Source organism: Epargyreus clarus, unplaced genomic scaffold (genome assembly GCF_041222505.1).
Source record: "Epargyreus clarus isolate Ecla_fem2 unplaced genomic scaffold, WU_Ecla_fem_2.2 ptg000024l, whole genome shotgun sequence".
Classification (NCBI taxonomy): domain Eukaryota; kingdom Metazoa; phylum Arthropoda; class Insecta; order Lepidoptera; family Hesperiidae; genus Epargyreus; species Epargyreus clarus.
Window position 1 is genome coordinate 7,248,511 of NW_027332231.1, and position 24,503 is coordinate 7,273,013.

The 24,503-nt window shown below is 34.1% G+C and overlaps 1 protein-coding gene across 2 annotated transcripts in view; it reads left to right on the forward strand.

Moving 5' to 3' along the window:
* The window catches only part of LOC140752172 (ADAMTS-like protein 4), a 167,713-nt gene that overhangs the window by 59,120 nt on the left and 84,090 nt on the right, over positions 1-24,503 (forward strand). For both annotated transcript variants that reach the window (XM_073086367.1, XM_073086368.1), the window contains exons 2-6: positions 4,644-4,713; positions 9,576-9,724; positions 21,418-21,544; positions 22,270-22,369; positions 23,835-23,965. In XM_073086367.1, the coding sequence (XP_072942468.1) occupies positions 4,644-4,713; positions 9,576-9,724; positions 21,418-21,544; positions 22,270-22,369; positions 23,835-23,965 (577 nt within the window). The remainder of the gene's footprint in view (positions 1-4,643; positions 4,714-9,575; positions 9,725-21,417; positions 21,545-22,269; positions 22,370-23,834; positions 23,966-24,503) is intronic.

Here is a 24,503-nt window from a genome sequence, read left to right on the forward strand (position 1 = left end):
TTTAAATCGCACTTATAGCTTGCATAGCATAATGCACCAATTATTCTACTCTCATGCATATGCAATGCAATGAAGTGTTAATAACTCGACATGTAGGTCACTAGTTGGTACAATGATTGCTCCGATGGATTTATGGTTATGGTAATAACCTTTTCTCTGTAAGTTAGTGTAATATGCTTTTATATTATTTAAATACTAGCTGACCCGGAAAACGTTGTGGTGTCATATAAATAAAAAAAAGTTAAGGGTGAACAACCCTTATCACTTAGGGGTATGAAAAATAGATAGTAGCCGATTCTCAGACCTACTGAATATGCATATAAAATTTGGTGAAAATCGGTAAAGCCGTTTCGAAGGAGCACGGTAACTAACACTGTGACACGAGAATTTTATGTATAAGAAGAAACGAGGATACGGTGCACTTGATTCTAAGTGGCAACTGCGCCGATGGACATCTATAATTAACCAGATAAGATTAAAACTCTACAACAACAACAACAACAGCAACATATTCTTTATTTGTACACCAAATATAAGCAACATATAAAAACAATATATGAGACAGCATACAAATAGGCGGTCTTATCGCTTAGAAGCGATCTCTTCCAGACAACCTTTGGGATGGAGTTAAAAATATATGAGATCGTGAAAGGTAGGGTACACATACAGAAAAGAAATTATATACATAAATACATATGAATGGTGTAGTAGAGGTAAGAAGAGAAACGTAAGAAGGAAATATAGGTTATGAGGGAGAAGGGATAAAAAGAAGAAGGAAACCAAGTCAAAGCTGCAAGTAATGAGCCTTGACTTGGTTCTCTACCTGAGGTCTGTATGGCCCCTGAAGACTAAGTCAGAACTCTTCGTTTAAATGTATCACCCTGATGACACTCTAAGAAGGACAATTATAAATAGTTGTGACGGTGGTGCGTCCGAAGTCGAACCACACAGTTTTTTAACCCTCAACCCCTAGTTAACAGATATATCTTACCGTTAGTCCAAAGCACAGACATTTTGGGTAGTTTATTTTTTTATAAAAAAAAATAACACATTGTTATTATTTATTTGATGACTCCATGTTATAAGAGCATTATGATTTGAATGAGTTCTTGCATGGAATCTGTGGCCGATATTAACCAGAGCTCTATTTCGCTATTTCCCATTTGAAATAGTGGACGTGAAATCACGCGGAAGTAGCCGAGCCTTTTCAGATATTCAACCGCTAACATTACGCCCGATAAGAAACGATCCTATAATCTACTTGGAACAATAGTTCTACGTGCCGATGATAAACTTAGCCATATTATGGGAATATTGGAGTCAGTCATTTTAAAAGGTCTAAAGTATGGTAATAAAATAGCTGCTGTAATGTTAGTTAGTTTAACCACAATTATACTAAGATATACAATTAAACTCTTTATGTGTATCAACTGTAGTATCCTTTGCAAGCTTTTGGCGGTCGTGTATGATAAAAATATAAAAACCCAAATGTATAATCTCAACTGCCAAAAGAGAAGCAATCGCATAAACACTATCTTTTTCTTTTCGAGACAGATAGTATTATAAAGTATACAGTTATTATTGTGATTAGCGACATGATAGTTTATCTTGAGTATGGAAATCTTCACTATGTGTATCAAACACTTATTATTTTTGAAAAGTATATATCCTTACTTTAAAAAGTATAGGCACCTATATAATCCCATTTATATTATGGAAAATACTATGCGATACGAGAAACTGCTACACAAATAAAAGGTTACAGCGACTGGAATATTGATGAGATAATTTAAGGATATCTCAAAGTTTTAGTTGATATCACGATTGCCAATGAATCAAATTTAGTTTATTTACGCACGATTGGAGATGAAGAGAATATGGCCGTCTGGCGCCTGGGGAATTATTTACTTATACTTACTTTAAGCGCACTTATGATTATGTATAACAAAGTTAAAAAACTGGTTGTGGTCAGGAGCTGGATGGATGATCGTTAGTCGCAAAACTTGTACGCTTTCAGTTTCTGAAGGCAAGGTGCCTTCAGAAAATCCTAAAAAAATCCTAAGAAAATGTTGCAAATTGACCTTAAGTCGGCGATCTTGGCATTTATAACTATACAACTAAAGCATTCAATCAAATCCACATTACAGTAGCTGGGTACAGTTGCAGACCTCTCCTAGTTGCGGTGTGCCCAGTATTGTGAAAGCCTCTAAAAGAGAAAGAGAAATTGAGAGCCCCTTAAAATAAAAACCGATGGTGTTATAAAATTCGTGCGAGCTATTTTTAAGTTCGCAAATAAAATACTATCTATAGTACACCACCAATCACCGGTATATGCCGGTGCTGCAAACCCGCACATCTATAACCGCACCTAAAGCCAGAACTAGAAATCGTGACTGTAATGAGCCGACACCGGCTAGGAAACGTCAGTTTGACCTATTAGAGCCGATGTAGTTATATGGCTTTCGTGACACTTTAAAGTATTATCGGATTTTCGAAGCCGTGTTCCAAACCGGGTCATTAATATGGGAGGTCAAATTCTAGACCGTGGTTATGTGCACGCGGATTATGTTCACGGACCAGTTTGTAGATTGTAGTCATATCCTGTTAAAGCTAAGTCTGGGAAGTATAAATTTTGTATACCTACCCACTGGTAGTCTTTTTATAAGATTGAGCTTCATTTATTTATTTATATTACATTTATATGCTTAACAAACATTACAGATACATGTCCAATGCGTTTATTTAGCCAGAAAGAGTTTGAACAAATTTGCCGGCCGTACTACGAAATACGGCAGGTTCTGAGAAAAACATGTCTAGGCTGGGATTTGAAATCAAAATACCATTGAGTAAGGTCAGTGCACGAACTAAAGGCGATTCACTTACCAACACCAATCTACAGCCAGGAATATGAAACAATTTATACCTACAGACCCTAACGGTCTTACTAGGAACATTAAATGATATAAGAGCTAACACTAAAGGGTTATGTATATTACCTCTAATCAATTTATAAAAATATTCAATAAGTGACATCATGAAAGCATGCAGTCCACCTGATGGTAGTGAAGACACTACTAAGTATAATGAAGAAATTATACTTACCTCAATTTACTGTCTTACTTAGTTACCATTATCGTCCATGGACATTTATGATCAATTCCTTAATTGTAAAATGGTACTTCACCTACCTGAAGTTAATTACTGTGAGTTGCTACTTCTTAAGACTAAGATGGTCATTTTATATTATATTAAGTGCTTTTATTATATCCTTTTATATTATGTATCGTATCCAAACCCTTTAATCAAAAAGCCAGAACTGCTTTGCGCGAGCGATCGTTCTGTGGTACCTCCTCAGTCGAAACACACTAATTCTAGTACCTTAACTATCTTATCATACCCTTAGAACCAGACCACAATTTTACACCGTTGTTAGGTTGCCAAAATAGATGTGATAGTGGCTCCCGCAAGAGTCGCATTTCCTTAAAAAAACGATGTTCAATAAACTAGTAATTATTACAAAAGAAAACCGACTACTTAAAGCCTACTAGCCAACTAGCTTTTACCCGCGGTCGCTCGCGGACACTCGTTTTTATCTTACGTTTTCGGGATAAAAGGTATTGTCCTATTTTGAACCCTTGACAACGTATATACAAAATTTCATAATCGTCGATTAAGGCGTGAAATGTAACAAACAAACAAATAAAACTCACATTCGCATTTGTAGTATTAGTCATGACAAAGTACTGCCACACTACAAAGTCAAGACATGATACAATTTATAATGTAATAAAGCATAAACAATTTCATAGGGCATAACCGCTTATAATTCATACGTGTCCCTTCCGATGGTAGCCATTGGGTATGCAAAGGTTGTTTATCGGCGATATAAAGAACACGGCGGATTGTGACGACCATTCTAATCGGTTACATTTGACACATGGTTAGTTATGGGGCCCTTTGTCGCCAATAATGATAGGTTCACTACACATACAAATAAAATTGAATTATCTGTTTGCGATTTTATTTATTTTCTAATTTTGAAAAGGAGAGCAGCGACTTACCAAATTTATAAAAAGGAGAGCGAAAGACTTTGAACCCCTGAGAAGTTTCTTTATTTTTAAGAACAATTACAATTGTTTCCTTACGTTCTTTTCCTTTCGTTATAGCAACTAAAAACGAATTACTTAGGCACATAATTTCGAAAAATCAGAGGTGCATGCCTGAGCTTCGAACCTCGGACCCTCGGCTTTCTACCGAGTTTCCATTATTAGACTTATTAATTACTTCTACTGTACTATAATATTTACTGTTATATCTGTACATACGTTAAACAAAATTTATTTTATTTAAACAGCGAAACAAACTTTATAATAACTTATACCTAACTTCCTACAAAACATGGATATAAATTTAAATTTCCCTTACATATTTGTGTATCCACGACAACTGTTTATTAATCCACAACCGTTACCTTTCATCGTAACTAAAGGAATGCTTTCAAGTGAAACATTTTAGTGCTTCTCTTTTGGATATCATCGCTTAACAATGCCGCAAAAGCTGAGCAAATATTGTAAATTTAGTCGTGTCTTTCTCGTGTTATTGTTGTTTGAGGATCTTGAACTTACTGAAATGCTTTGTTTCAGATTAACTACAGTATGCCTGAGGAATCCACACATATACGCACAGCTAATAAACACAGAAGTTGGACTACCGGTAAATATGTTACATCTATAGCGTATTGTATATTATAACGATATACCTATAAGACACATTATTTCGTTGATCAGTATACGATTTAACATTTTTTTTAATTTATTTATTTAAGAATAAGAACAATAATAATGTTGAACATAACTTATGATCTAGACTTTTATAAGTCATGGATGAGCTTCCTGTTTTGGTAAAATACCAAAATTATATTTTAGAGGAAGTTTAAGTTCTTTTAATTTTAACATCAGACTTATACTATTGTCTGTGTTATAATATGCAAATAAAACATTTTAGTACTATGGGTTTTGTTGAGTATAATTCCAATTATTATTATGCGTTCTTGGAACTCTTATGAAGATTAGAAATATTTTTATGTGTTCAGTATTTCTCAACGCTTTTTTAATTCATCTTGTAATATTAGTATTCTACATTCTCTGCTCTAGGGTTCCGTAGGTACCTAAAATGTACTACTCGTAGCTTCATTAAGGTTTGATTCTAATGCACTACAGTCTTTAAAAATAAACAATATCATAAAAATTTCAATAAACAAGAATGTTTACGTTCAGGTCATTGAAACGTGAAGACTATTCATTCATTAATACATTTATGAATAAAAGACATCAATACGCGCCTAATGCGTGAATGATTAATTTAATATTCATACTAAAGTATTGTAAGGAGCGTGGAATATTTGTATCTGATTTGACGGTTCATTTGTTGTGTGAGCGAATAGGAATAGGAAAAAAATTCGTTTTGCGTGTGTAAAAAAGGCAGATAATACAATTAAAATATCCCTTTGTGGTCCGACTCGGAGGCACCACCGCTACACCTATTTGTACCTTTTTTTTTCTTAACGAGGGGGAAACCTTCAAAAGGTACCCGACGACGTGGGAGCGACGCCGGGTTATGTGGAATTTACCGCACTAAAACCCCCCCGGTGGCCGTCCTCAACGCTTTTTGGAGAACTCCGGGATCTCCGACGGAATACAACCGGAGTCCTTCAAGCGCGATGCCCCGATCGGGCTCTGCCCTGGGAGACTAGTTTTCGCTCCTCCCACAACCTATTTCTACCTAAAAACAGCCGCAATGCTGTATTTCGGTTTAAAGGTTATAAGGAAAATATACATACTTATCCAAGGCATTCCAGCTAAGTAATTCTTAGGGATAGTAGCGACGCATCTATGGCCAACCTCATGTAAGAGTCTAATCTTATCTGGGATTAATTATAGACCTACAAGGGCAATACTGGCCACTTGCAATGAGGCGGTCACAATCGTTTACTACTTCCATGTTATAAAAAAAATACTGCAAAAATATTTCAATGTTATCCGCTGCCTTAATAGCTAGTATAAATTATATGTTACCTAAAATTGACTTCTTAAAATGATTTACATGTAACTTTTCATTGGCACAACTAGTATAATAAATAACAAAATATAATACCGGAACTAAGAGTAATAAATTGTAATCCTGCATTTAAGCTTGTAATATATTTGAATGTCAACACATTAAATAAGTTACTTGTATCATATTATGTTAATATACTTTGGTGTAGTCAAACAGAATTAAATATATACTACTACATAATTTCAAGAGTAATAATAGTATAGTCCGCGCCAATCTGCTAGTCCGCTCTGAAGTTGTTGCGAGCCGGTGTAGTCATACAATTTACTATGGCGACGCGGTTCATTTCTATATTCAAAGCGGACTAGCAGTTTTACGCGGACTATGACGCTTTCCACAACAAAGAAAATCCTAGCGTGGGGTATGGAGACACAAAGACGAATGCAAAAAACACCCAGACCCAAAATGGGAAACGAAATTCAACGTTGAAATATTTGTCTCACCGGGGATCAAACCCGGAACCCATTGCATTTCAGATCGGTATGTTGAACGCTCTGCCACGGGAGACGTCACAATTTTAGCGAGTATATAGTTCGAGTATCTTTGTATAAATTGAATATGTATTACCGATTTTCCTTAATGGATTACTAATTTCTAATATACTAGTACTACTACTAGCATTACTTACCGTAAACCCTGAACAATCGTAGAACCTCCTCCTTTTTTTAAGTCGAAATCTCTTTTTAAATCGAATTTCTAAAATGCTATTGACGGGTTTAGAAACAAAATTATCAATTTTCCTAAAAAAACTTGCCCTTATTCTAAAACTTGGATTTTTTCATTATCATATAAAATAACCCTAATATTATTAGAGGAAGACATAAATATTTACAGTCGATCTGAACTTCCGCATGGATATTATTAGCCGAATTACGAGCAACATAACGTGATTTATGGCTGGAATTTATTACAGCGAATTCTTGACTCTCTGTACATTTTTCTAACCTTGACATTGTATAGCATGACGTAAGAAATAGTCTCACTACGAGCGATTGACAGCAAGCGATAAGTTTTATACGAGGACATTTTTTGCAACTTAGTAGCGAAACAGGTATTTAAATTTTCTGCCCAAAATCGCGGTTTACGTGGCACCGTTGCAAACGTAATGGAACATAGTTGAATATATCGATTTTTTGAACTTTGAACTCTTTTCACCATTAAATAAGTGATAATAATATGTTTTCATGATTTAAAATTAAAATAAGTAAAAAAAACGCCACAAATTAAATTAAAAGAACCAGTTCAAACCAGATTTTTCCCGCTAATTTAAGATTTTAGTACTCGTATAAAATGATGATTACATAATACTTAGCGGAGGTTTTATAGGTGGTTTGGAAACAAATAAGACTTTGCCATAAAGTGATGCTTAGTTTCCTTTATTAATCCTCAATCAAACAGTTTGAAGGTAGCTCCATATTTACACGTAGACGATGGAACATGTGCCTCACGAAGTTCGTTAGGTGTGCTTCACAATGGTCGTGTTCTGCGTGTGGTCTGCGGTTACCAGCATTTATAAATTAAAATACACTTTATATTACATTACTTTACATTACAATACGGTTAATAATTACTCTCACGAGACTTAAAGTATGCAAGGGAAATTTACTATTACGTACTTCATTTGTGTGTAATTAAAGGTATTTCAATATGGACATGATTCACTATTAAGTCTGATACTCGTCTGATATGATGAGAGATTGTATTTATTCCTGCGGGAAAATTAAATAATAAAGATAAAATAATGGAAAAATTTAAGTCGAATCAAGAATTTCCTCCTTTTTTGAACTCAGTTAAAATATATAAAAACACACTTCAAATTAATCCATAGTCTATTTTTGTTCATACAAACATACGAAAGCTGATCTTTTAATATGAGTAGGTATTGTACCGTTAATGTATCATTATTTACCATGCTCCCCGTTAGCACATAACTGTTATACTAATAATAAAACGTATAATTAAAGTCATTCGACACCTGAACAAATATTAAATAGATTTACATACAATAGGTACATTATTTATTTGCGAAATATAATCCTCCTACGTATTAATTTAGGTATAAAAAGTACGAATACCCTAACTTCCGTATAACGATACTATTAAGGCAACCTAATGTAGGTGTAAGTTTTATAACATAATTAACAATAATAAATCATGTAAGGGACCTCTTAAAAGGTGATAAAGTTATTATGTAGAGTAGAAAACTTTTTGGGCAATACTGCCTAATAGCCCATACATTTGAAAATATTATATGGAATTTTGACGGTGAAAAAAACGGAAGAAAAGTAAGTATCTAGAAAGGTTCGCGGGCAACAAAGAGAGATTTAGTGAAGACCCGCGGACCGCAAGGAGGGAATCTCGGGCCGCTCGGTGCCAGCCACAGATGTAGTGTCATCTTTATTCGATCCTAAATACGAAAAAGTAAATGAAGTCACTTTTTGCTCTAAGATAAACTACTTTTGGACAAAACAAGAAATAGTAAAGTTTGTTTAGGTACATATTGCAGTAAAAATATGTTAACTTTTCAATTCAGGTTTATTTTCATAAATGATAATTTGAAACAGATCAAATCTATTATGTGTTCTATAGTCATTACTAATAATAAAATATGATTTGATCCGCAATCGAAAAACTACTTAAAAATATTATAAGTATTTGTTTAATTTGATAAAAGAATGCTCATCACGAGAAACCGAATTTGTAAACCTGTGATTATGATGTACCTAATTGTGGATGTTGAAAACAAGCTTGAAAAAATATTTTATTATTTCAAATTAATCCTAATATTTGTCAATTTGCCTAGCGGAATATTTTGTACGTCAATGACCCATTAATATTACAAATCGATCAGTACAAGTAGGTTGGTCAATCAGAGGCATTTAAGGTACATAGTTTCCAATGAAGATCAAGTGGATTTTTATTTTTCATTGCTTCTGAAAGAATTCTTTTAATGAAGGCGTACCGATATTTTATATGGGGACAGTTACAATGACAATTCCTATGCAATATATAAATATGATTTTTAATGAATAAATGAAATTTTATCCTTCAAATGACTACTTAATCGTTATTAAACATTTGAAAGTTTGATTTAATAGATTTAAAGTAGGTAGGTCCTTTAACTTATTTTTATTTTTTACTACAAACCCCGGTTTTTAGAGTAAAAAGTTAGTTACTATTTTTGTCCTAAATATCTTGTGACCCCCAATCAGGCGAATTACTTCAAGTGAAAGATAGAAATAAAGATATAAATTATGGTAAGATATTATCTTAAATTATTTTGATAAGCCTTCCATTGACAGAAGACCCAATGGCACTGCTAATTCCAGCAATATCTACGCAATGCAATTTGCGTAAATTAAAATAGGAATAGAATTTTAGTGATACAGACATGCTTCATAAAATTTGAACACGCACTAGAACGAATAAACCCGTTTAAGTATAACCGCAAAATATTCCAGGTGGCCCAATCGACTCTGATGCAAGCGACTCGAACGAACGTAACGACGTACGCTTGGAGCTCTTGGGGCGTGTGGAGCGCGTGCTCCAGGAGCTGTGGGGGAGGCGTCTCCGTGCAGGAGCGACAGTGCCTGCCCAGGGACCCAACCAGGTAACTATATGTACTTACCGACTATCTTCTTTTATATAATATAGGAGTAGCAGACAAGCATACAGTCCACCTGATGGTAAGTGGCTACTGCCGCGCATGGACATCTATAATTAACCCCAGAAAGGATTAGATATTCCCACCTGAGGTCGGCAACAGATGCGCCGCTACCCCTAAGGACTAAGCTGGAACGCCTCGGAAAAGTCTGTCTCCCTTACCACACCCTTCAAACCGGAACACAGCAGCGCCTAACACTGCTGTTATTAGGTAGAAATAGGTGTGGCGGTGGTGCCGCCGGAGTCGAACCACAAAGGGTTCTACCTTCAAAACTGAATTAGTAATGAAGTTCGAAATTGTTCCCTTATATATGCTTTTAGTCTAGTCCATTTGATGATAAGTAGCTATTGCTGCCCATCCATGGTAAGTGGCTATTGCGTATATTTCTCCATATAAAACTGGCATGATTAGCAGCTAGCCCTGAAGACTAAGTCAGAAAGCCTCCGATAAGTGTGTGTTCTTACACCCTTCAAAGCGTAACTTTGCCGCGCTTACTAAACTATAGGTATTAAGGGAAAATAGGTGTGGGGCGACTGGGCCTCGAACTACAAAAAGTTCTATCTTCTTACAATGTATGTAAAATACTTTTTATACAATAAACGTTGATACATTAACCCTAATGGCGCAGTGGTAATCATATCGATTAAATACTTAAAGGGTTCCAGGGTCGATCCTCGGCTTTACAAATATCAATATGTAAATCTAAATTTCAGATAACGTATGACCATTTAATTTTAATAGCTAACATATTTGAAGTATGTGCCAAAAAACATAAACCAAGAATTACATTTGTATACTGCAAATCTATTAACGTATATGTATAATCACAGGCAATAACAATTTCAATCGCCGACATTACATGACTAATGTGGCATTTACATTAGCCAGTACATGTGTAATAAGAATTTATTATAATAATTATTTGTTGACACAGCAAAAAATCGTTGTGAAATCAACAAGTAAGTTCTCAAAAGTGAATAAATTGCACCATTCCATATTTAATCGTTAATCCATTACTGTTCCAATGAGGAATAAGATGGATTAGGACATAGTCCACCGCGCTTCACATACCTTTGAGAACCGCCACACCGCTTCACATACCTTTGAGAACTTTTTAAATCAGGTACGCAAGTTTCCTCATGATGTTTTCCTTCATTGGTAAAGTAATGATTCTTTGTAAGCTATAATCTGTAATACGCACATAACGATTTCGATTGACGGATTCGAACATAGGACCCTTCGATTGAGAGGCCGAGATTCAAACGTTAAGGTATCTCTATTTTTCCTATTATAATAAGAAGGTTTCCATTCTAAAATCCTGTTCCAACGAAGTGACAGTAATATACTTATTCCTTACCATAACAATTCTAGACGCCTTGAAACTTGTTTACAAAAGATAATTATTCTATCACGATTTCCGAGGATACTAGATAACTCAGAATTAACATAATAATGAACTTAACTGTCTTCTGTCCGACATCCTATTACCAATCCATAACTAGGGATAAATCAAAGATAACACGATAGTAATCCGCTTTCCGATAATCCTTTTCGAAAACCAAATTCGTGTTTGACACAGTAAAACAAACAAGTGAGGAAGATTAATAGGTTTTTGTTTTTTTCGTATTGTTTGTTCCTATTGTCTTAATTGTTTCATTATAGGGCCGGTACGAGCTATTAAGATAAGATACGTGTCGTCGGGAATAAGGATGCCAGGGCGGGCCAGTTACTAGTCACGGCTTAATCGGGTTATCATTGAATGCCTTTATTTAATTAACAATTTTATGGTATTTTTACGATTTTAAGGCAAGAAAACAGTAGAAATCAACAAAGTGAAGTGTAAAGATTATTGAATTTAAATTGTAGTAAAATTAATGAAAAAAGTGATTGTTTTTTGTACTTTTTATTTATTAATGTTTGATAATATAAGTACATGAATGTAATGCTAACGATTCTCGTGGCCCGGTACCGAGCGTCCAGAGTTTAGTCGGCAGAGTCCAACATACTCGTACCCCTTCCGCTCCCCGGGAGAGTATGCATGTGGATTTCTCCGCGAAGAAAAAAATATTGTTTAACCTATGAAATTCATTACTATTTTAATATTTGCAGGAAACATGCCATTTAAAAGCTACTTCAATTTAAATTAATATTGTGCAAAACTACAAACGTCCCGCTCGTCCAAAATCATTACTACAACTCTACAAACGCTTGCAAACCTACACAAACTACGTCAAACGCTTCATCCACACGTTTAAATTCGTGACGGTTTGGCAAGCGTGCGCACGTATTACAATATATTTAAAATCACGTGACGTGCCAGCCCTACCACAGCGGTCGTAGGCACACATTGATCATAGATCACAATGATATCTAATGATACGCCGCGATCGATAAAACGCGGCGCGGAGCCTCCTGCGCACTACCTCGACTCTACATTACCATTGATTCACGAAAATAACAAATTAAATTTTAATATTTAAATCAATTTATAACTCTTCATAATAGAAATGATTTTGGCATGCGTTTTAAATTATTGTAGCACTGATATAATTTAGTCGTTATAAAATATTGTGGAGAAAATTATTAGAATTAAATCAAAACATTTTTGCGGTAGTAGACTTAGCTTCAGGTGTAACCTATTTTAGGTATGTATAATATATTATTAGTTACTTAGAGTGTAATAAACATTTTGGTGTTAAAAATAATTAAAGACCTGTCAAAATTATTTATTACATTTTTAAAAACAAATTAACAAATCAAAGATGTGACATTTATTTGTATCGCTTTTAACAAACTCTTAAATTACCACTTTCGTAAATAAAAAAGTACTTAAGGAATTAAATTTTTGAATAAATAAATTTATTTACACAAAACATGAAACAAACGAGTAATTATTTTTAAATACAAAATAATCTCGAACGAACGAGTTCGAGTCGAGTTACAATTGTAGCAACACAACGGGATCCCAGCACGGCCGGCGACCGGCTTTGTGCCCGGAACATCATAATTTACGTGTCCCATCACTACTTAACAAATAAAAAATATAACTTTATTAGCTTCAAATTAACTCGCCCTAGGAGGTATGACGTTGTTTTTTGTAAATGTAAAATTACGTGGCTTATTATGCGTTAAATGCTTATTTAATAATCAATAGGAAGAAAGTAATATGGTTGCGTATTAATAAATTACTATTTAGAGTAAAAGTGTGAATTTACGGTAAAAAATCTCATTATTAGAAGTATTTATTTACTTTTATATTGACTCATAAATACCAATGTATGAAACAATTAAATATAAAGTATCACATTTAAATTCTGTTGATCGTAACGAGGGCGCTCTACCAATTGAAGCCATAACAGTGACTTTATACAGGCTTCCAAGTTTCCTGGCATACACCTCTGATCACGCTATCTCGGTTCGAAAATGTTTACTTGAAATAATTTTCAAAATTGGTTCGGCAATATGCATCATAGTCCAGATTATATTTCTAAAAAAAAATTATTTGTCTTGGTATTGCCATCAGACTTTTTTTAAATTAACGTAAAAGCATTTCATCTCATAGTGTGAAATAGAATCCTTCAAGAGATTGATCGTCGATTATTATAAACCCAGAAGATTAAGTAGTTCCCTATTATTGTCCGCGCCAAACTGCTAGTCCGCTTTGAAGTTGTCGCGAGCAGGTGTAGTCATACAATTTGCTATGGCGACGCGATTCATTTCTGTATTGAGAGCGGACTAGCAGTTTTACGCGGACTTATACTACCATACATTCTTCAAGCCATAACATAACAACTTTAACTGTCCTCTTATACTCACCCAAGAAAATCAATATTCTTAAATCGTGTTTATTCATAATATTTATATCAAATTAATTCGATATTCAAACACATTGTCATATCGCCCAATACCACGAAACCACAAGTTTACTACCGAGTTACCGTTAGCGTTTTGTGGTTACAATGTAAGCTGTATATACATCACGAATTTTATAGATGTATCAAAATTGGCAGCTCAGATATTAAATAATGAAGGATAGCACCAAAAAAGAATGTAGTATTTTTAAATGTGGATAAAGTGTTTTAGTTTTATTTGTTATCCTTGGGTTGTCTTTGTGTGTGTCCGTAACATCGACACAGGGAAGACAGTTTTTGGCAAATGAATTGCATTGTATTTATTAACTTACAATCATAGTTCGTTTTTAGGGTTCCGTCACCAAAGCCAATTAATACGTCTCTTTTGAAACTGTATATGTTGACACGTAACACTTTAAATTTTCAATACCGAAAATACATGTAATATTTATTTTTAGTTTTTTGAGTTTGATGATAAAAATCTAATACATTACTATACGTTAAATTACAAGTATGTGTCTAGTATTTGAACTTCGGACCCCCAGGGTAAGAACAAAATTCATATCTTTACCCAACCATCCTTAATTTTCTTGACATTGCTTATTTTTGATCATTTATGTATGATATGTTTATGATGTATTTATGTATACAATATTGTTTCTTTGTTAACCATACACGAACGTAAGACTAGTAACACATCCTTTAATTTGCATCCCCCACTATATCATAACCATCCTTAGATACAAGACATGGATTATACATTCTAACCCACATAATTCATGAGTATTGATTGTAAAATGACAGTCATAACGGAACAACTCCGTTAGGTTTAAAATTGCAGTAATCAAATTGCATTCGCGAAAGCGTGATATTCCCCGGGAGTGCATCGACCGCAACGGGATAAAAGTACGGAACCTGAACTTGGGAGTTTTATACTGCGGCCAATTTATTGGATATATAATCCTTGCTATAAATTTACATAAAATCATTCCTTCGCATAGGTCTCTAACATATGCGAAGGAACTTTGTTTTTGTTTGGTTGTTTGTTTCTTTCTTTCTTACTTTATTATACTTTTATGGCTAAAGTAAGGACCCGATCTTTATTAGAGATATTGAGAGACATAAGCCAGTTATAGCCTAGTAGTTCAAAATTCGGCTTCTTTAGGGGGCCAAAGATCAAATTCCATTATTTATCAAATTCCTTAATTTTTGAATTATCAATATTTCTCAATCCAGGTCCAGCTGTGGAACAGTTATGTGTTTAGGATAATGGACTATATAATGAGTTGAACATAGATATAATTACACAAATACTTAGTCCCATTAAATTACTCATATCTACATTAGTAACTACTCCATATTCGAGTAGGTATATATTTTAAGAGTATAAATGATGTTAGGACCAAAAATAAAAAATAACTAATATTAATTAATGTCACCACCAGGCGAAGTTACTAGCTCACAGACCTTTAAAAAACTCTGGAGTAGTTTTAAAAAATGATGTAATATATTCCTACTTGCGTATACCACTTGTACCTACAATTATCTAACACTTCGTCACAGAATATGTGAAGTGATTTGATCAGTGATAATGATGTAAGTATTATGTGGCAATAGGATTTGAAGAGCGGGAATAATTCCCATTCCGAATTCAGAATCAAGACGTGTTTCATTCTCAATGGCAATAGAAAATGTAATGACCAGAAAGCTTACGGACCTATGTAGCAATCGTTCGACAAATCGACATTTTAATAAGTTCTGATAATGATCTAGTTAATAAAACCAAACCAAAATAGACCATTATTTCAGAAGCTTGTTTCTATAATTTTGTTTGCATGAAGTTTGTACATCTCAGTATGTCGCTACATAATCTCGATATTTTCATAATATTGAAAACGGGTGAACAGACGAGCGTGCAATCTTCCTGATGGTAAGTGGTCCCTGCCGCTACCTATGACCAATTCCATATAGAACAGGAACTGGTATGGTATTTTACCACTCTTGAGGACTAAGTCTGTTGATTTATATGTCGATACCTTATTTCGCAAATCAGCCAACTCCAGTTTTTTTCAAAAAAATTTTTTTTATTTATTTTGATGGTAAATGGCGTTGAACGAAATCAAAATAAATAAAAAAAACATTTTGACAAAGACTGGAGTTGGCTGATTTGCGAATTAAGGTATCGATGTATTTTATCGCTCCATCTAGTTCTAGGTGAATACAATGTCTTGCTTAGACGTTACTTTGTGGGTATCGTTGTGGACGTTAAGTGGAATAAAGTTATTAAATTTTATAGCTGATTTTTCATGATGATAAACAACTGTTTTTCTTTCATTTATGAACATTGTTATAATACATTTTGCAAAATAATGATCATGTATTGTTTATCTCCGCGTAGGAATTGCATTACGATATGCATACTAAGATAACACTTCACTAATTTTATAATCGTGTCTGTTTAGAATTAAGCAATTTCATTTTTATCATATCACACATAAAGTTGTCTTGTGAAATGCAACTGTAAATTTTCTAGCGAATACGAGAATAATAAATTAATACGTACTTATACTTCAAAGCGACAATAGCCTTATGGATAGAAATGCGCGTACAGGCAGGAATTTGAAAGATCGTTGATTATTTTATTTCCTCATACCATTCTACAATTCTCAGGAGTGACACCCTCTCCCATACATATTTTGTAGTCATGGTTCTGATATTACTATCGCATAATATAAAACCGTTTTCATTTATGTATCATATCATATCGATATAACACAATATATTGCAAACCATATATTTAGAAGGTGGTAGAACCCTTTGTGGTTCGATTCCGGAGGCACCAGGCCACACCTATTTCTGCCTCATAACAGCAGTGTTAGGCGCTGCTGTGTTTCGTTTTGAAGGGCGTGGTAAGGGAGACAGACTTTACCGAGGCGTTCCAGCTTAGTCCTCAGGGGTAGCGATTCATCTGTGGCCGACCTCAGGTAGGAATATCTAATCCTATCTGGGGTTGATTACAGATGTCCAAGAGCGGCAGTAGCCACTTACCATCAGGTGGACTGCATGCTCGTCTGCCACCCCTTTATTATAAAAAAACATTGCAAACCATTACAATAGACTAATTTGGCAAATATAGGAAACCAAACAACCATAGACAAAATTATAACGACTCTTAAATCTCACATTCGCTCTGTTCGATTTTAAATGTTCTCAATTCAAAAAGAACTCAAAGTACAACTCTACTTCGGTAACAAGCTAATATCTAAAAAAACCGTTTTTAATATCGATACGAAAACGAAATAACGGTTGCGTAACCGTTTTCAAATAAAACTAGAATGTACCATGTCTAACGCTTTGTAATACTGTAAGTACTTCTGCCTCTGAATGGGATCAACTATAGGTATAAAGGCGTATGTAGGGTTGATTGTGTATTAAGCATTTTAGTAAAATAAGTTTCTAATCCCTGCCCCTAAACATAGCATGCTAAATGTTTTAAACTACTAATTGGATAGCAGTTTACAGTCTCTATATAGTCTCGTTGTTTATATCTATAATCGTAATATGGCCTAAACTATCGTTGGTCTACTTAACGTTAAATAACATTAAATAAACATACAAAATTAATATCTTCAATAAACTTACTGCTTCCGATTATGGTTTACGACCATACGTAAATTGATCGGCGATCTTGTCTTTGACACAATCCATATTCCACTTAATGGTTCAAACGACCGATGTCGTTGAATTTGCCACTTACTAGCAACGCATATGCAACTCCAAGTGCTTAAAGGAAAAAAGCCCTAAAAATTTAAAATACACTTTTTGATATACAAAACTGTATAATTTTCCACACTTAGTCACATTCCTCAAGTCAAAGGCTAAGTGTGTAAGCTGACCCCGCCCGCCCTTTTCGCGTCCAACACCAAATTAAGGCAATATTGAACGTTATACGAAACATACGTTCATGTTTGGGATTACAAGTTACAACTGATTTTCGACAGCGTTATTGATTGACGGACAATCATTTAAGGCGCCTTGCACATGATCCGGACGCTACGCACGTAGAGTATACAACGACCAATTTGTAATTTTAGTAGACTTTTTATTTTTAATCCAGTCACTAATACTTCTTTTGATGTGTTTGGGTAAAATGTAATTTTAGTTTGTGAAGTGCTGATGTAACACATTTTTTTCTCTGTTAAACTCGTAATTTTGCCTCTCGCCCATTCTCTGTATGTATGCATGTCTCGATATTTTTTATATCTCATTATTTATCGAATCAAGTTTGTATTCGTGAATGATTTCTTTTAAAATATTGATAACTAACAGTTCATCATCAGTAGGTAAATTACTATCAGTCTGTACATATTGACTATTACAGTTATGTTTGGTATTTTCAATTGTTTTTCGTGTCAAACTATAAAATATTTTTATTATTTCAAACATATTTGTGCTGTGTATTAAATTTTTCCTGTTTTTTTTTTTAATATTTTGTTTTGTTTTTGATACGGTTAAAAAGGTCAGTGCATACACAGCTTTACACCTTTGCTAATGCCCGATTGTTATCTTTTTGTTTGCATCGCTTTTGGGATTTCTATATGTTTGTTTGATGCATTAAGGAATTGCTGAATCAGCGTGTATCTTTGATACCATAGACAAATGGCATGTTAACAAGATGGCGAATGATGTAACGTTTCCAGTTATAAGAATTAACGTATGGTGTAGGTTTGATTCACGTAAAAGTAAAAATATGTGTCTGCATTGTGATTTGTTGTCATTCCGGAGTCCCATGTTTCGTTCGGAGTCCAAATCCCAAGCACGAAGATCTGAGTTAGTATTGAGCGTATTAGAAAAAAATGTTACGTAATTGATTAGTATAACATTTGAATTCAAAATTACGGTGACACTAGTGCAATAGACTTATAAATAAAAATATACAAATACTCATCTTTACCTCGCCGGGTATCAAATCCGTAACCCTTGAGGTATCAGACGAGTATGATGACCGCCACACTAGGCAGCATATGGTAGAATAAAAATAAAGAATAAATTTAAATACTAGCTGACCCGGTAAACGTTGTGTTGTCATATAAATAAAAAAAAATTAAGGGTGAACAACCCTTATCATTTAGGGGTAAGAAAGAATAGATAGTAGCCGATTCTCAGACCTACTGAATATGCATATGAAATTTGGTGAACATCGGTAAAGCCGTTTCGGAGGAGTACGGCAACTAATATTGTGACACGAGAATTTTATTTATAAGACTAACCTGTCAACACCTCATTTATACCTATAGTTTACTTTCTAAATACGCACAAACTGTTATCCAAAATTATAAGAAATTTATTTTCATAGCAGCTTTACGAGGAATAGGACGTTTCCTACGTAATTTTACGAGTATTTAAACTGACGCATGCGTCAATGGTGTTTTAAAACTGACACAAATAGTCAGTTTTCCCGGTTAATGTTATTATTGAGATGTAATATGAATGGTGTATGATATGTTCAAAGGAAAGCGATTAAATTAGTTTTCTCGTTATAAGTGGCTATAACTTGTAATCGTAAAGTTTATGAAATTAATAACGTCCTAATGATATAAACAAAGTCACAAAGGAGATTGCTTATACTAAAATTGATGATAATATTATCTAATAAATGGGTATGCAGTCCAACTGATAGTAAAGTGGAATTATGCACCTTCAAATCATTGCGAGAATTCCAAATAAGAGTCCCGACCCCGTAAGAGTCGGAACTTTTACGGGGTATGAGTTCTTGTATTGTCTTATTTAGTTAGAACACCTCACTGACATGGATTCGACTAGAGATATTCAAGGGCAGCAGTGATAACATAACATCAGGTGGACTGCTTGCTTCTCTCTTCTTTAAACTTTAGATAAAATAGGTTGTAAGGACTCTTCCAAAGGTGTAAAAGAAAAAAAATATTTTATTTAAAATAAAGACTGAAGAGGCATATGAAATAACTTATCATTTAATTTGAATAATATTAATTAAAAAATCGTTTACGAAGACTTAGCGATGATCTTACGAATATCATCAGCAGACGGCATCCGATTGAAAAGAATATATCATATCGAAATATCATAACACAAAATCAATCAAAACAATAAAAGGGACATCGATATGGTGTATCATCGTCTTATATCAGTTCGAGAAGTAATTAAAGAAAAGTAATCGTAGGCGGCTCGTGGCATGAATGCGGTGATATAACAGTTTCATAATTTTAATTACGAGACAAAAGTTGTGTGTGGCGCCCCGTTGTGGAAGAAAGCTTTGATGAGCGGCTGAAACAATACCACATACCAAATGTACGTAAAAAACAACTTTCTACACGCATAGTCTTATACTAGGATACCCTGTGTGGTAGGTGTCATGGACATACATAGAATACACAAACACCTATCAGAAAATAAGTCTAATTTCATCTTTGAGATGTCTGACCGAGGATCGAACCCGGACTACTTCGTGTCAGACCAGTATCGTCGTCATGTATGCATGATGTGTTGTAAGAAATAACTTTTTTATTAGTCGTATAAATTATGTCCTGGCATCAATTCTCAGATACGTGTGACACTTTTCGTAGAATTAAAAATTAATTGTCTCTTGAGAAGACTCTTTGTGGTTCGGCGACACTACCACCACACCTAATTCTGCCAAATAATAGCAGTGTAAATCATTGCTGTGTTTAGTTTGAAGGATGTGGTAAGGGAGACGTACTTTTCCGAGGCATTCCAGCTTAGTCTTCAGGGGTAGCGCCGCATCTGCTGCCGACCAAAGGTAGAAATTTAATGTTATCTGGAGTTGATTACAGATATCCATATGCGACACTTACCATCAGGTGGACTGTATGCTGCTACTTCTATATAAAAAAAAACGACTGTATAGATTTCAACTGTCATTACGTTGACAATATTAAAGAATGTGAAACTGGTTACTATGCTTTGAATTAAGTAAATTAGATAAGTAGGTGTAAATGATCTGCGAACATAACGCATAGTCACTTCGGTACAATCAGTACAGTCATACGGACCCAAATCATTTCGTGTGCATTGTTTTGTTTTCTGACGTAAGCGGTCCTGTCGGCGAACAATTTGTAACGTTTCAGTGTAAACACGTTCCATTTTCCCCGGTATGATCTTTTTGGAAACATTTCTTAACTCGACACGGAAACTTGAAGATGAGCGATTGCATTTCTGTTGTTGTTACTGTCTCGACGAACAAAGTGCTTTCGCTTTGTTTTGGAAAACGCTTGTTGTAGGTAGGTAGGTACCTATGTAATATAGGTAAGATGATTTGATTTATTCTTGCATCTGAATTTCTGTTTTTATTGCACTTTTAGGGATTACAGTATTTCTTGATTCACACATGAACTAAATAGTTGACATTCTTGACTTCCTTTTACATTAGAAGTTATTAACATATTGTACGTCACATAATACCACGTTCCACGTAACGTTACCTATTACGAAACGTCTCTTAAATTGTATTATTATAATATTTTTATTAGATTTAAACTTTAGTATAAATAAGGACAAGAATAAAAACCCTTATGTAAATGCCTCTGACTTATGTATACCCTTAAAACATAACACAACGAGGCTTAGATTATGATGCGAAATAGTTTGGCGGAACGTCTTCAAAATCAAACCACGAAGGTTCTATAACATTATACATAACATATTGTATAACATGTATAACATTTACTGATTGTACCTATAACATGATTCGGTTGAAGTGTTCTCAAAAGATATTTTTTATTTAATTTCCAGATGGCGACGCAGCAGGAAGAGAAGAAAGCTCGCAAGGAGTGTAGGGCGACCACGGCGCGCGCGTAACATAGGGAGCCAGACGGATTGTCCTGGACTAGCTCGGCGGTACCACGAGTGTAATACTACGGTAGGTTTGTTATTAGGCTATATTAGTTACTTACTTTAGGGAGTATGAGTGAAGGATATGATTAATTAATAAATTGTTTTTAAGTCCACATAAGTACTTAAAAAAATAAGCAGCATGTTTAAGCCCATATTAAGCCTATCAATAGAAAATAAACTGTTGATAAACACAAAATAAAAAAATACATAAATAGCATGTTTAAACTCAGACACTGTCCCTTTTATTGTGCCTACTAACGACGATTCACCACGTAGTATAAAAATATGGACGAAATAAACAATTTGCAATGGAATCAATAAAATGAATTGTAAGAATTATATACTCCACGCTCTTTAGCACACAACTGTGCTTAAAATTAAGCAAGGTTGTTTAAATATAAAAAAATTGTGTGTGCGTGCAACAAATTTGCGTGTTATAATAAATTATTTATTGTGATTTAAAATGAAAGACAATATTTGTCGTTAAGGAAGTAAATAGTTGTATTTACTTCCTCCCTTTAAAAGTTACAGACATATTTTGTCATTGATTACTATTAATTAAGCATATTATTATTTTGAGTTCTAACAATGACAATGATTATTATTAGCACCATTACTAAGTATATATTACGTGAAAGTCACAGTACTAAACCGAGCAATTTCCACCGCATTCAAAGCAGTGACACAAATAAAACCTCAATACTTCAGCCCCAATAACCAGATCCAATAACTAATGGGCACACATTGCAGCCGTGCCCCGGGCAGCGCGACTCGAGAGGCGAGCAGTGCGCGGCGTACGACCGCAGACCGTTCCGCGGACGCTTTTACACATGGGTGCCCTACGTCGACGGTGAGTGCGGTTGAGGAATCACGGGTATTGGATTCGTTTGGCCTAATTGTAACGTTGTATTGATGTTTAGCTATTCGTAGGTTTTATATGTTTATCGATTATGATGGCATGATTAATTTGTTTATACTATTTTTGTTGTATTGTATTAAATCTATGGTTTAAGAAATTTTATTCTCATTAAGAATTACAAGAAATTCACTTATATGAGAACATATATATTCTAAATTACAATTTAGGTATAGTTCAGCATACACATTTATTATATTTAGTAGCAAGACATTTTCTCGTATTTAAGTATTATTAAAAACAATTTTTATTAAATGCACACAGATTTACATTATTCCAATTGTTACTAATAAGGTGGGTAAATGCTAAAAAGTTTTGTGACTGCTGTACGCATCAGGCTATTAGTAATGAGCAATGTACTGATCTAAAGCGACTAGATGCGACAATACAGATGTTGATTTTGTTTACCAATAAAAGTGTTTTTTTTCTATCTATTTTTTATACTGTGATTAAAATGTTTTAGGTTTATGATTTATTAGAGAAATGTTTATATGTTTATACTTTTTCTTTTTTAATTTTGATGATTAAAATGTAATGTAATTAGTTGTTTTAAAATGTTACTATGCTATGATTTAATGCTTTTACTTAAACTATTTTACATATATTCTTTTATTTATAAATCTGATATCTGTAATCGAACTTAGTTGAGGTTCCTATCTGAGGTCGGCCACAGATTTGTTGCTATCCCTGAGGAATAACCAGATGTCGAACCAGGGATTCTATTATCTTTAACATTAGTAATATATAAGTAATTCGTAATGTCGACGAATGACGAAGACAAACATAGTATATCATCTATGCCTTGACTAGTCTTGCTGTTGCCTTCGATGGTGGCGACGAAGCTTGAATAGACGCAAGTTTTCTCAATATAATTATTCTCATTATCAAATTTATTTTCAAGTTTTTGCTATAATCATAGATTAGTAAAGATACTTCGCCGCCTTGAAATTGAATGAAGCCACAAACAGCTTATTAGTAAGTTCTTTTTTTGAATTCTTGACAAACAAAAACATGTTTAGAGAAAATTTACGAATAAATAACTAATACTGCGTAATTTACATAATATATAAATAATTATTGCAAATATGTTAGGAACATTTTAACACGGAGACGTGGCAAATCTTTTTTACGCAACTATTTCAATTCTCAAAACTGGGTACATTTTCTTGTTAGGAGTGAGTAATCTTTACTTATCTATGAAATAAGAACCAAAAATAAACAAGGCAAGTCGCTACTTTCCTAATGATATTGGCGTGATGACTACTTCACACCACATACCTAATTACATAAAAAATATCTACGTAAATATTCGAATATCAATGAATATATCCCATAATGTCTCAAAAATTATAATAATTTATGCTGTCCTTTTACAATAAATGATCATTAATTTTCACAGGAAACGCGCCTTGCACATTAAACTGCAGGCCTCGTGGGCAGCAATTCTACGCTTCCCTGGCGCTGGTAGCTGACGGTACTCCGTGCACCAAGCCTGGCTTCCGAGCTATATGTGTGCAGGGAAACTGTATGGTAAGTGAATCTTATTTAATAAAAAAAAAAAAATAATACGACGTAATAATTTTCATTCTTCCTTGATACTTGTCCGGTTACGATTTAAAAATATATATAGGTAGGTACATAATTAAAATAATAAATTTATATAGATCTGCGGTATAAGTAAATTATACGTTAAACAAGTCTTAAATAAGTGATAGCGTACAGCGCCATCTAGTGTGAAGTAGAATGAACTCATGTAACAAGTCGCTTATATATGCTGTAGCGCCATCTATTGACAAGAAGCTGCAAATAATGACTTCCCGCGTAAAGTATTTTAATTCGCATTTTTAATGACCATTCTTTATTATAAAGCAATATGCAATATTTTGAAATTAATTCTAATATAGAACATTTTCAAATCAGAGTTTTATTCAAAGTAAATAGGTGCCATCTTAAAGTAAATAAATATCACTGTTACAGTTTCCCACAGATCACTGGGAACTCGACAATTACGCGGGCATGTCGCTAATCGAATTCGACTTTCACACAGGAAAAAGTTAGTTGTAAATAC